General features: G+C 41.5%; 1 protein-coding gene across 1 annotated transcript in view; it reads right to left on the minus strand.

Annotated features, from left to right (window-relative positions):
- Nucleotides 1-12,210, minus strand: part of ACVR2B (activin A receptor type 2B) — a 160,578-nt gene extending 148,368 nt beyond the window's left edge. Inside the window, exon 1 of the mRNA XM_024201977.3 lies at nucleotides 11,879-12,210. Within this exon, the coding sequence (XP_024057745.1) occupies nucleotides 11,879-11,930 (52 nt within the window). The 5' untranslated portion in view covers nucleotides 11,931-12,210. The remainder of the gene's footprint in view (nucleotides 1-11,878) is intronic.
- Between the last annotated feature and the right edge of the window lie 560 nt (nucleotides 12,211-12,770).

The raw sequence follows: 12,770 nt of genomic DNA on the forward strand, positions 1-12,770 counted from the left end.
CAATTCTTGATGTCTGATTTGTGTCCATTTATTCTTTTGCGTAGAGACTGTCTGGTTTGCCCGATGTACATGGCAGAGGGGCATTGCTGGCACATGATGGCATAGATCACATTGGTAGATATGCAGGTGAATGAGCCTGTGATGGTGTGGCTGATGTGGTTAGGTCCTATGATGGTGTCCCTTGAATAGCTATGCGGACAGTTGTCAACAGGGTTTGTTGCAGGGATTGGTTCCTGGGTTAGTATTTTTGTTGTGTGGTGTGTAGTTGCTGATGAGTATTTGCTTCAGGTTGGGGGCTGTCTGTAAGCGAGGACTGGCCTGTCTCCCAAAGTCTGTGAGTGAGGGGGATCATCCTTCAGATCTCTGATGATGCGCTGGAGAGGTTTTATTTCGGGGCTGTAGGTGACGGCTAGTGGTGTTCTGTTACTTTCTGTGTCTGGCCTGTCCTGTAGTAGGTGACTTCTGGGTACCCTTCTGGCTCTGTCAATCTGTTTCTTCACTTCCCCAGGTGGGTATTGTAGTTTTAAGAACACTTGACAGAGATTCTGTAGGTGTTTGTCTCTGTCTGAGGGAATCTGCATTGCTGATTGTGCAGGATAGGAAGTTCTATTTTTTTTTTTTTACTAACCCAGAATATTTAGCGTTTACCCTGTCCCACCAGGTGAAGGAGGAACATATCTGTATTTATACTGTATAACATTTTCTATAGAACACTTTTCTGGTTTCTTTAGGCTAAACAGTTCCAGAAGTTGACAGACACAAGACCAGTATTAGTACACACAACTAAAAATAGCAATATTGGGCCAAGTTTTCTGCTGATGTCAACTGACACAGATCCATTGCCTTGGTCAGTTTATGCCAGCAGAGAATTATACACACCATCATGTTACCCTACACTTGGTAAGAGGCTTTGGACAAACATCTAGCCACTTTTAGGGCAGGATGGGCAAGCTTCCCTTACTCTATAAAACGTAGTCCACTAGAATAGCCATCCAGCAACACTAAGGACACCTTTTAGCAGTAAAAGGCTACTCTTCACTGCCTGCATCAAGAAGCACTTGACTTATGAAGGGCAAGATTACCACTTTGCTTCCAAGAGACCAGTAGGTGAGTGAAATCCGCAATGAAATTTATGCCGTAGGCGATTCCAAGTTTGTCATCTGCGCAGACTTCCACAAAGGATTTCTGCTCCATACCTTTACTTTTGAAGAAGTTTCAGGACTCCAGCAAAGACACCCAGCTCTTCACTCTAGTAGTTGCCATTTTCAAAGAAAGATTAAGCTACAGTTTACACTGGTTAATAAATAATAATGTAATGGTCAAAACTACAGTTTGACTCACAGGACAACCTAAAACGTGAGGCTCAGCACATCTCTGAGCCTGTTTTGTGCTTACAAGAAAGCAACAGAGTATTTAGTTTCCAAGCATTTTGACAAACCAGATATATAGTTGTACAGCAGCCACTGTGACGCTGTACAACCGCTCACACTCGTAAAGGACTGCACACTAAGCCAAAAGGAATTTATTCCATGAAATGATATTTTAAAAAGTCTCTGGGATGAAATTATTCCCAGTGCTGGCACAAAGTTTTTCAGGCCATAAGACACAGTAATTAAGAAGAACCAATTAAGAAAAGGGATTTTTATTCAAGTCTTTACAGGTCTTTGGATTGGAAGGCCAAATTTTATATTAAAAATTACATACAAGTTTAGACCTAGAAGAGCTTTCTTCACTGTTGTATATTATTTATATTACGATAGCTGCTGGAAACCCCGAAGTGAACACAGAGCCCGCCACTGTGCTTTACTCACCCATAGTATGAGAGTCCCTGACCCAAAGAACTTACAGCCTAAACAGAAATGACAGAGAAAAGACTAGAGAAAAACAGAGGCAAAGAGAGGTGAAATGACTTGCCTAGCATCACAACAGTCTATTCATGGCAGAGCAGGGAATTAAACCCAGGCTCCCTGAGCCACAATTCAGTATTTTAACCACTGCACCGTGCTACCGCTCATCATAGCCATGAACTCTGCCACAATCTGGCTTTTGTCCTATTTTACAGAGGGAGAGAATACATGGAGTGGTATAAATTCTTTACACACAACGGTTTGGGATGCACGCTTTACTCACAATGGGCACAGCTATAACTAATTTATATGGTCAACCCAAACAACAGCCAATAAAACCTTTCTGCTACTTCTCTCTATATTCTGTAAATGCCTCATGTTACAGAAAAAAATATTTTAGGAATTTTTTAAAAATATATTAGGGCTATTTTTCATATACTTTTGACTGTAAAGCCTTATGCCTTAAATATCGTAAGTTCAAATATACAGGGCTAAAAAAAAAAAAAAAAAAAAATGACCTGAGGTCACTTTTCCATGCTTGATTTTAAAGCCTATTTCCAGGGCGATAAGTGAATTTAGGGCCGCAGTGGGAAGCAGTGGAAACCTCTCCCCAACGGTATATAGCTCCAATTTCTAACCCTGCAGGGCTTAGGTGCTACCATAGTACAAAGCAATAAAATAATAATAGTGATAAAGTGAAAACATTTCTCTGGCAGGTTGATTTTAAAAACTGGTGGCTGTTTGAAGCTTCTCAGGGTTTTGGAACATTAAACCAGGTATCAAGGAGCAAAGATCAGGAGCAGGCAACAGGTGAGGTAATCAAAGGTGCATGATAAGCACATTTATTTCCATGGCTCTACAAGGTGTCCATATATGCAGCATGAGTGTTCTTATGCTTTAATGTTGGATAACTGCATCAAGTTAAGTAAAACAGACACAGTGTGTAGGAAATTCCTAAACTGTATTACACCACTGTAAGATAACATGAAATTTAATATCAAAATGAATAAACCATTCAAGATACCTATTGTCTCCTCCCTCACTTTCCTGGTTGCACTAATTAAGTGTTATCCGTGCTTGCAAGGAATTCAAGTATTTCCCTTGACCACAATGCATATTCTAAGACAATTTTATAGAGGAAGAAAAGACTGCAAGCTATATAGAAGTGGTGTTTATTACCACCAGCCAAAATTGTTATTTAGTCTCAAATTGTTGATTACTGCCAAACAGATGTGTGAATGATCAACAATGACTGGAAGACACGTTTGGGAACATGTGCTGTATCAGACATAAGACCACTGTGGCTTGAACAGAGCCTTTTCTATAAAAACAAGTTATTGACATACAGTATGTGCATGTGAGAGCAAGAGAGACCAAGTTCAAACTTTAGTGAAGCAAAGGGCTACCCAATGACAGGCTTAACTGCAACCCGATACTCCTACCACCAAAAGCCCAAGGACAACTGAATTTCTCAGACCGCACATATAGGAGAATTAGCAATCTTAACCCCTTAACTACTCTGCAGACTTTTAGCTTATTTGTAATTTGAGGGATTTGAAAGTCGGCTGTCTTTCAGTCAGTCATACCATTGGGAGGAAAGAAAACAAAAACAAACAAAAACACACAAATACAGTTTACATTTCATTTTAATTCTCTCCCAACTGAACTCAATGGGACAAAATCATCCCTGAAATTACATCAGGCACGCATTTGGCTGAGTAGCCTTGTTTCAAGGCAACTGTAACTTCATTCTTTTCCACAGTTATAAAGCTTTGTATAAAGGTGTCTAATATTATGACGGTCTCAAGCAAATAGTCACAGCAAACACCTCACAACTGATTACATAATACTGTAGTTTCCAGCCTCTTCCCACACCATGGTCTCCTTACAACTTTAATAATGTAGTATTTAGCTTCCTTTCTCAGATAAAGGCCTTGACATCATCTTTGCAATGCTTAAATGTCCTACTTTCAAAGAGGTATCAATGGCGGCCAGGGCTACTGGGGAGAACTGTAGATGTGCAGACAGCTCAAGTAAACAAAAGAACTTGCCATCAGTGCTCAGAAATGAGAAGGAGCTCACAGAAACAGCACTAAAAGGCTTAGCAAATACCAAACCTGAAGTGCACTCATTTTATAAAATAGTTTTATAATCCACAAAAAGGAGGGGGGGGGGGTTGATTGAAGTAAAGATGTGTTCAGATTCACGTTTGCATTCTTTCCTCTCTAGGAATGCAAAGCTGTGTTGTGTCTGCTATGTATTATATGATCCACAGTGTTTCTAAAAGCCAAATTAGAAAACATTTCTGACATCTGTATATAAAAATGGGCTGGTCAGAAAACTGGGTAACCTGTTTAACTTTACTATTTGATAAACAAGACAAGCTCTAAATTAGGGTGGAGACCCCCAAATTAGCAACACAGACATCGGAAGTGAAAGGTAAACTTTTACCAACACTTACAAGACAGGTTACCTCAGATACCGTATTCCCTAAGCTAAAATAGGAAATGTGAAAATAAACATAGCATCTAAGGTACCGCAGTGCAATAACTAGACTAATACTGACCTTTTATTTTAATGGCAGCCGCTGTAACTCTCTAGGAGAAAGTACAGCCTAGTGGCTAGTACACAGCATCAGGAATTCTATAGATTGTTCGATTTGTCACTGGCTTGCTAGTGGCATGAGAACAAATACATGAAAGACAGATGCCCAAATGCTATGGTGATAGGGCCCCACAAGTACAGACAGATAATCATTTCAAAAGGGCTTGAATGACTAGTGACTCTAAATTTGTTAGACGGAGCACACTACAGACTGCTTAACAGTCTTATTTCAGTACCTTAATAATAATAATAATAATAATAATAAATATTTCTATAATTAATATTTCTATTTAGTTTATTCTATGTATGTTCTCAAACCATGCTCATCACCACAGTATCTGAGTGCCTTCATTAAGCAATATGACGACACATCTGTCACGAGTTGTTTGTTCTCTCATCCTCTCCTCAGGAAGAGAGGAACATGCAGTGGAGTATCATATTTTGGTAGGTTTGTTTGGGGTTTTTTTTTTTTTTAAATACACACACCTGTGGGTATGGGTTTATGTTAGAGAAGGCAGGTAAAAGAAGTATGTCTTGTACTTGGGGGAAGAAGGCGTTGAGGGCTGTGATGGACCTTAGCAACTTGGGCAGTTCATTCCACAATCCCTCTCGTACTGTACCCAGAGAAATTTCTGTCTCCTTTCTTTATAATCCCACCTTCTGACTAAACTGTAAAAACTCTTTGGTGCAGGGACTTTTACTCAGTATCTGCACAGGGCCAGGCATGGATCTCCAGACACTAAACTTAACACAAAACAAGCCTCCAGCCTTGCATAGCAGTTTGCCACACCATCATTTGTTGTTTCCGGCCAATGGGACCTGTGAGAACGGTGCTGGGGGTGAGGGCAGCGTGCGGAGTCACTTCCCCCCATTCCCCCACCCCCCACCAGGGGTGTGCAGAGACGTGCCAGCAGCAGCCGGCCGCTTCCGGGATCGGCCTGGAGCCACGGCAGGCAGGCAGCCTGACTGAGCGCCCTGCTGCGCCACAGGACTTTTAGTGGCCTGAACTCAGAGATCGCAAGGGGGCAGAGGAGGCCGGACAGAAATGTTAGTCATGGTGGGATGGACAGAAATGTTAGACGGGCCGGATTTTCCCCTGGGCTAGTCACTTAATTTCTCCATACCTCAGTTCCCCACCTGCAAAACAAGGATAATAATAGTAATAATAATACTTTTTTTCCCACCTTTTGTCTGTCTTGTCTGTTTAGCCTGTGAGCTCTCTGGGCCAGGGATATCTTGCTACATGCACAGTACCTAGCAAAACAGGGCCCAGATCTTGACTAAGGCTCCTATGTATCACCATAATACAAATAACAAAAATAAAGGAGTACAGGAATGCACCATGGTGGGTCAATGCTATAATGTAACCAGAAGTCATATGAAAAAAAAAATGTGAATTTTAAAGAGGTCTAAATATTGGCCAAAAGTTTTTATTTTATTTTACACAGTACAATGGCAATTGCTACACAATGTTTTTAGTTTTCAACAGAAGTAGCACTGCTATAGCCAAGTAAAGAGCGAACTGTGAGAAAAGGACATGTAATTAGTGCAAAAGACTAAACATGATATTAAAATCTAAGCACAAAATTTGCTAGGTTTGCAGAATACAAGGACACAGAATGTTTCCTCTTTAATTTAGTTTCTGACCCTTTGACTTCAACAGCTCCAAGAAATCTTACCGAGAACGTTCAGGGAGAAAAGTGGTGTATATTATTTAATCTACCTCAAAAGGTACAAATGGCTAAACTGCTTCAAATTATTTCTAGTTGAAGTACTAATGAAGAGAGGATACAAGACATCAGAAAAGCTTTAATGTTTAAGTGTGGGGTGGAGGAAGCTTGTAGTGGTGAATACTGTTCCACAAGTCTCTCACTTAAAGACATCCAGTTTCATTGTTGTGAAAATCTCAAGAAGGGACAGGCAAGAAGTCCTTAAGTGGGGACAGAGTAAAGAATGGCCAGTACTACATTGCACGATTCGATTCCAAATAATTCTATTGGCCAAGCAAGACCTCGCACCCTCCTGCTAGTTCTAAAATCAAAGGCTAGGTGGGATGAAGGGGAAGAGGACACCTCTTTAAAATAGAGATTACACTTTGGGATTCCTCTTTCCCAGCTTCTCACAAGGTTTTGTTATAGACTGCAACTGAGCCAGAAGTACTGTAGCAGCTCCAAGAAGTTACACCATGCTGCCCACACTGCTTCCTGCAGATAACCAAGAAACTAAAAACTTTTTTACATCATTCATTCCACTGAATGAGAAATAGAAATGCTGACTTTGAAGCAAATCCCAAACAAATGCCATGGCACTTGGGTTCTGTTTAACAACAGCTTCTTTGTCAATTTGTAAATAGTTACATAATTCTTAGAACCCATCTGTAAGGATAAATAACACTCTCTAAAGAGCTGTTTAGTTTGAGTTTTGATTAATGTGAATTCCAGCAAGGTGTCTTCTTTTTTCACCACTTCCTTTTTGTTTTGTTTTAAGTACGAGATGTCAGAATTACAAGACTACATCTTCAGTGCTATTTATTCTGGGTGCCTAACTTGAGAAACTTTGAAGAGGGCTGATCTGAAAATGAGCCCGCACCAAGGTTCTACAAGTTGGGCACCCAAAAATGAAGACATCCAAAATTGTTACTCATTTTTAAAACATTTAGATCAGGTTATTATGCTTAATATAAGACAGTTACCAAGCTGCATTTGGCTGAAAGGTGCTGAGTTTTACATTTGCAAGATATTACTCTGATCATCAGAAGATGATGGGAAACTCTCAGTTAACCAAAGCAGCCAGGTGCCATTCCACGAATGGCCACCTTCTTACCACCACCTCAACAACTAGAATTTAGTATGCATTTCTGAAACTAGACCCTGAAACATGAAAGGTCCAGAACTACCGCCTTTAAAAAATTGCAGTGATTTTTATTTTAAATATGCACTGACTTTTAAGGAATCTGCACAACGGGTATTAAGCACCTGCACCATTTTTACTGGTGGGCCTACCTAGAACAAACAATTCATTCTGCAATAGTAAATTTTGAAAATGCCTCTTGATTCTTTTAATAAAAGTACTTAGGTTCCTCAGCAGAACATATCATAGACAGAGGTGCCCCACAGATTAAAGAAGCCAGACATGTGGAATGGGGCTAAAGTTACCCCATTAACTCCTCAAAAATCCTGTTGGATTTGAGTTTTCAAAAGTAGTAGTCCTGCCTTACAAAACTGGAGAAGCCTGTATACTTATCTGCGTTGGACAGTAGGGGAGGGGAGAAATAGAGACGACAACAAAAATGAGGTGAGGCTTGTTTCTTTCTTCTGTACCTTCTATTCCTTCTATTCAGTAGCAGCAGGCCAGACCTAAGACTATTGCATTGCTTAAAACGCAAATAACTGACAAGCATGTCTTTGCTGATCCACACTAGAATGGAGACCAGAGTGGATAGGAGGGTGGTGACAACTAGGCTGTTGGCAATGCAAGAGCTCTGCCTTAATTGGCTGTTTCTGCTCAGTTGATGAGACACTAAGAAAAATGTTACTACCTGGATAGGTTACTCAAAGACACAAAATTGGCATAAATTTCAGCATATAAGTGCTTTTAGTTGGACGGCAGGGCTGGTGTAGACTGTCTCTCGCTGTTCTGGTGAAGATGATTTTCATTAATCTTTATTAGCAAACAAAACGTACTCCAAAGAAACTGCATGAACAGAGATGCTCTAAAATTTTCATTGTTAAAAAAATGCAAACTGCATAGGGCACTGAGAGTGGAAGTTATAACGTCATTAATCTAATATATATTACACACAAACACACCTTTAACATAAGCATTGTCACAGTCCTGCAGAGAAGAAAACTCTTGATCTTGGGGGTATAATTATCTAGATTTGATTTGATTTTTTTTTTTAATTTGTTTTTAAATATCCTAGCCACCTGGTTCAAAAGTTTTGTGTTTTTAACAGCAATCGCCATTAACCTTGGACCAGAAGCTTCACTGTGTTTAATTAGTAAGGTAATGAAGCCAATCTTATTCTTTTTCTCAAGCACAAGAGGATAAATACAAGACACTGAAAGAGCAAACTAGATTCACTGCTACATGGTGGTTCTTATTTTGGAATGAGTTTAAATCCTGCAATGTAATATGTTTTGCAAAATAAGCCATTTTTCACCTTCTATATTATCTAAATTTCATAAATTAGAACACTATTTCTGAACATTTGGGCTGTAGAAAATTTGCAAACAAAAGGCTAAAAATGAACATAATGTTTTCATCCACAAATCTTCAATACTCCAAAAATTAAGCACACAACAGATCATTTAAAAAAAGAATAGCAGTCTGTGCTTGTTTTGTTAGCCAGCCAAGGTAGCACAGAAAATCCATCAACAATGGAGGTTGAGCTATTTTTAAAAAGCCCACCGCTTTTCCACAGTCCTAAAATAAATAAATAAATATATATATATATATATATATATATATATATATATATATATATATACATACACACACACACACACACACACGAACGATACCTCAAGCAACACACATGCTGTGAATCCCCACAAAAAGCTGCAACTTTGTTCTCTTTTCTGACACAGATGCCTTTGGAAAAGCTGGCAGACAAGGAAGGTCCTAACTGCTCAACAAACACAAATACTAGATGAAATGTGGAAGAGAATACATAAAAATAGATTTACAATATTGCTGGTGCTCTAATTTGATGATCCACAGACCTTTCAAAATAAATATGATTATATACATTTTCTTTTTCTTTGTCTAATTAAATTTTCAGAAAAAGTCTGTGGAGGTATGTCCTAGTAGTTGTACCCTTTTATAACATGATATACACAGGAAGCTTACAAGGTCAGATTTTTTAGGCAACTTTGTTTTTCTCCAGTCGATGTTTTTGCCATTATATGAAATTACAGGAGCAGATTTTAACAACAAAAAGGGGCCATCTCACTTGACAGCCACATGAGCTAAAAAGACCCAAGAAGTACACAGAAAGAAAATAAACTGGCTCAAAAAATCCCTTTTATGCATATAATAGAATTTTCCAGCCAACTGAGCTGTTGTGATTATAATAAGCTGAATACCACTGTCCCAGCTATCCTGCTCCTTCCAAAATACCTGATCTTGCTCGGCAGGGCTATGTAAATACAATCACTCATAACCCCCTTGTAAACACAAGGAAACAAAGCTGTATACAAGTGCCCTATCAATTAGCTACATGTCCTAGCTGGCTTGATTTCCACCACAAATTAATTTTTCTCTGTCCCTTCTCCCCCCACACCACCACCTTCAGTATGACTTTAAAATAATTAAGAGATGGCATTGTTTAAAATACAAAACCCAGGCAGTGGCACTGCATATTTAATGGGCACTCGGAACAAAGAACCACCACCAGCAGCAAGAACCTTGCGCCTGGTAGATTTCACTCGCGCGGTTCCTGAGAGCACATTCCAAAACAAACCCAACCCGATCTCATCCCCTCTGCCCTCGAAGAACCGGGGCAGGATCGCCTCCCGGTTTCCAATGGGAAACCATTTAACCAACGCATGGGGAAATCTCTTCCTCTTCCCAGTCTCTCCAGATTTAAAATAAAAATATTCAAAGGAAGAGGAAACTGCATTCCCACCAGACGCATACAGCAAGCAAAGGGCACAACTGCAGCACCATCCCCCACTTTAAAACCAGCAGCCTCTCTTGTGATCCTTTATCCACAACCCCTCCCCATACACCAAAATACCCACCACACCACCCTTTCCCTGCTCGGTAATGGATACAACGTAACAAGTTACTACACACAGCCTTCCCCTATCAGAGCACCAGATGTGACTAAATAAAGATCAGCTTAGGATCCATTATGTTTGGGGGATTTTGGGGGGGGGGGGGAGGAGATAAAAAACAAAAAAGAAAATTGCCGTGTGCTAGTGAGAAATCACCCCTTTCCCTTACAAAATGAGCCTCCTTGGAAACAGAGGGAAATGCACCCATTTGGGGGTCAAGTAACTTGAAGTCTTTGTATTTTGTAACAAGCCAATGCTATAGCAGCAACGTCAATGTATGTATCTATACACACAAGATTGTGTTGCTGTATGCGATCTGTAACCTAGATCATTGTTTTACCAATCCCCCAAAGAGTGAGCTCTCTTCCTCTCTCTCCACCCCTCATCAAAACAAGGAGGGAACCACACAACAAAGCAGCCCTGCAAAGCTAAAGCTCGCCAGCCAGAAATGGCTCCAGCTAAAAAGCCGCTCCTCTCCCCCTTGACGAAAGGGAACACCCCGGTTTTAGAACAGCTCAATAGATCTAGCAGATGGGAATAATTCCATAACAAGCAGCACACACCCCTGAAACATTTAACTACCCCCCAAACCCACTATTACAATCACATGCGCTTGCCACCATGCCCCTTTCACCCCAAAAATCCAGCTCTTCAGGTTGAAGCAAATTAAATGCATCCCAACGCTTTGGGAAAGTCATTTAGTAGCAGGGCCTTCTGGTTTTGCCCCTTAGCACGTCCAACGTTTACATTAAGTTCCATCATGCCACACAATGTCCCTATAAAAATGCAAACCCTGCAGATTTGTGCTGAAGTTTGAAAAGGATCACGCAGGAAGATTTAAAAACAAACACACACACACTCTCAAAGGTGGGTCCTTTCGCTCCCCTCTTACAACTTTCTATTATGTCACCATGTCACAAATCAGCCCAAATGAATCATCTCATAAAAATAGCAAAAGCCTATGGGATCATAACATTTCATTAAGGGGGGTTGGGGGAGGAGAGAGATGCTTCAACCGACTTTCAGCACCGTTTAACTCTGGCAAGCTAGTTAAAAACAGTCCCTTTCAAAGAACTAAAAGACACAAATCAAGAAGAATCTGGTATGAAAAGGTGATCAGCGTCTCCCAAGGACTAGTAAAATCACACGAAATTAACACATTAATGGAGAAGAGAAGGGGGGAAGGAAAGCAAACCAGTTACACAACGCAGCCTTGCAAACCCCAGAGTTAAAAAAAAACAAAAACCACAACAACAACACATGGCTCTTTACCTGAAAGACAAAACACTTACTAACAACCAAAAGGTTTCTCAACTTGATTCCCCCACACACAACGCTAACATGCCATTTTGACGAAGTTTCTTAGGAATCTGAGGCCGGGAACATTGTAATTCATTCACACACACTCTTTAATTAAAGGGAACACAGAGCAGAAATATAACCCATTTGTATCATAACCAACAACGTAAATGGGAAGGTTTCTTTAAAAAAAAATCTTAGCAACAATCTTATCTTTTCCATTCGTTACAGTTTGGGGATATTCGGGGTGGGGGGAGGGTAGGTGGTTTCGAATAATTGCACAATTTAATCCTTTTTCAAACGTTAATATAAAACGGTTCAATGGATATAGACATAAAACGTACTTACCTGCACAGAAAGTTCCACAAAGAACGGCGAAAGTCAACCACGAAGCAATCATATTCCTTTACTTTGTTTTCCCCCTTGTGTATCCCCCTCTACCCCCAAGGAAAAAAAAAAAAAGATCGGGAGAGCGAAGGGGGTGTTGGAGGAAAACGAGAACCTCTACCAACAAACAAACAAAAAAAAATAAGGCTCCTACAAAATCGAATTTAGTTCCTTCACAGTTGCAACAACGTATCCAGGTCGAGGGGGCACACAACTGCAGCGCCAGGACAGCGAGATCGGTGGCCGTCCGGCTCCCGGCTCCTCCTGCTCCGAGCTTTCCAAGAGTTTTCTTTGCCGGGGCTTTTGTGCAAGGAGAAAAGCGTGCAGCACACCAACAACTCTCGCTCGCTCGCTCCCACCCCCCACCCCAACCCAACCCAGCCCCTTCTGCCTGCCCAGCAGCAGCAGGGACTAGGGACACACACACACACGCGCGCGCACGCACCAACAAAAACAACAAACAAACCACACCACACACGCGCGGTCCCACAGCCGGGCGGCCACCACCAAATGCAAAGCGGGCGGCGGCAGCAGCAAAACTTCGCAGCAGTGTTACCAACCCAGCATCCAGGGAAGCTGCTGAGCAGCGGGAGGCACCAGCCCAGCGGCTGCCGAGGAGGAGGAGGAGGCGGCGGCGGTGGCGGCGGCTGGGAGGCGGCGGGGAGAGGAGGCGACGAGGGAGCGGGCTCCGAGGCGGGCCGTGGCGCGCGGGGCTGGCTGGGGCGAGGGTCCGGCCCGAGGCATCGCTCGCGCTGGCGGGCGCGCGGGGAGCGGGCGGCGGCCGGCGCGGGGCAGGGCGGCGGCAGCGGCTGGCTCTGGAGGGGCCATGTACAAAAAAAAAAAAAAAAAAAAA

Source organism: Terrapene carolina, unplaced genomic scaffold, assembly GCF_002925995.2.
Source record: "Terrapene carolina triunguis isolate 2854851 unplaced genomic scaffold, T_m_triunguis-2.0 Scaffold111, whole genome shotgun sequence".
NCBI lineage: Eukaryota > Metazoa > Chordata > Testudines > Emydidae > Terrapene > Terrapene triunguis.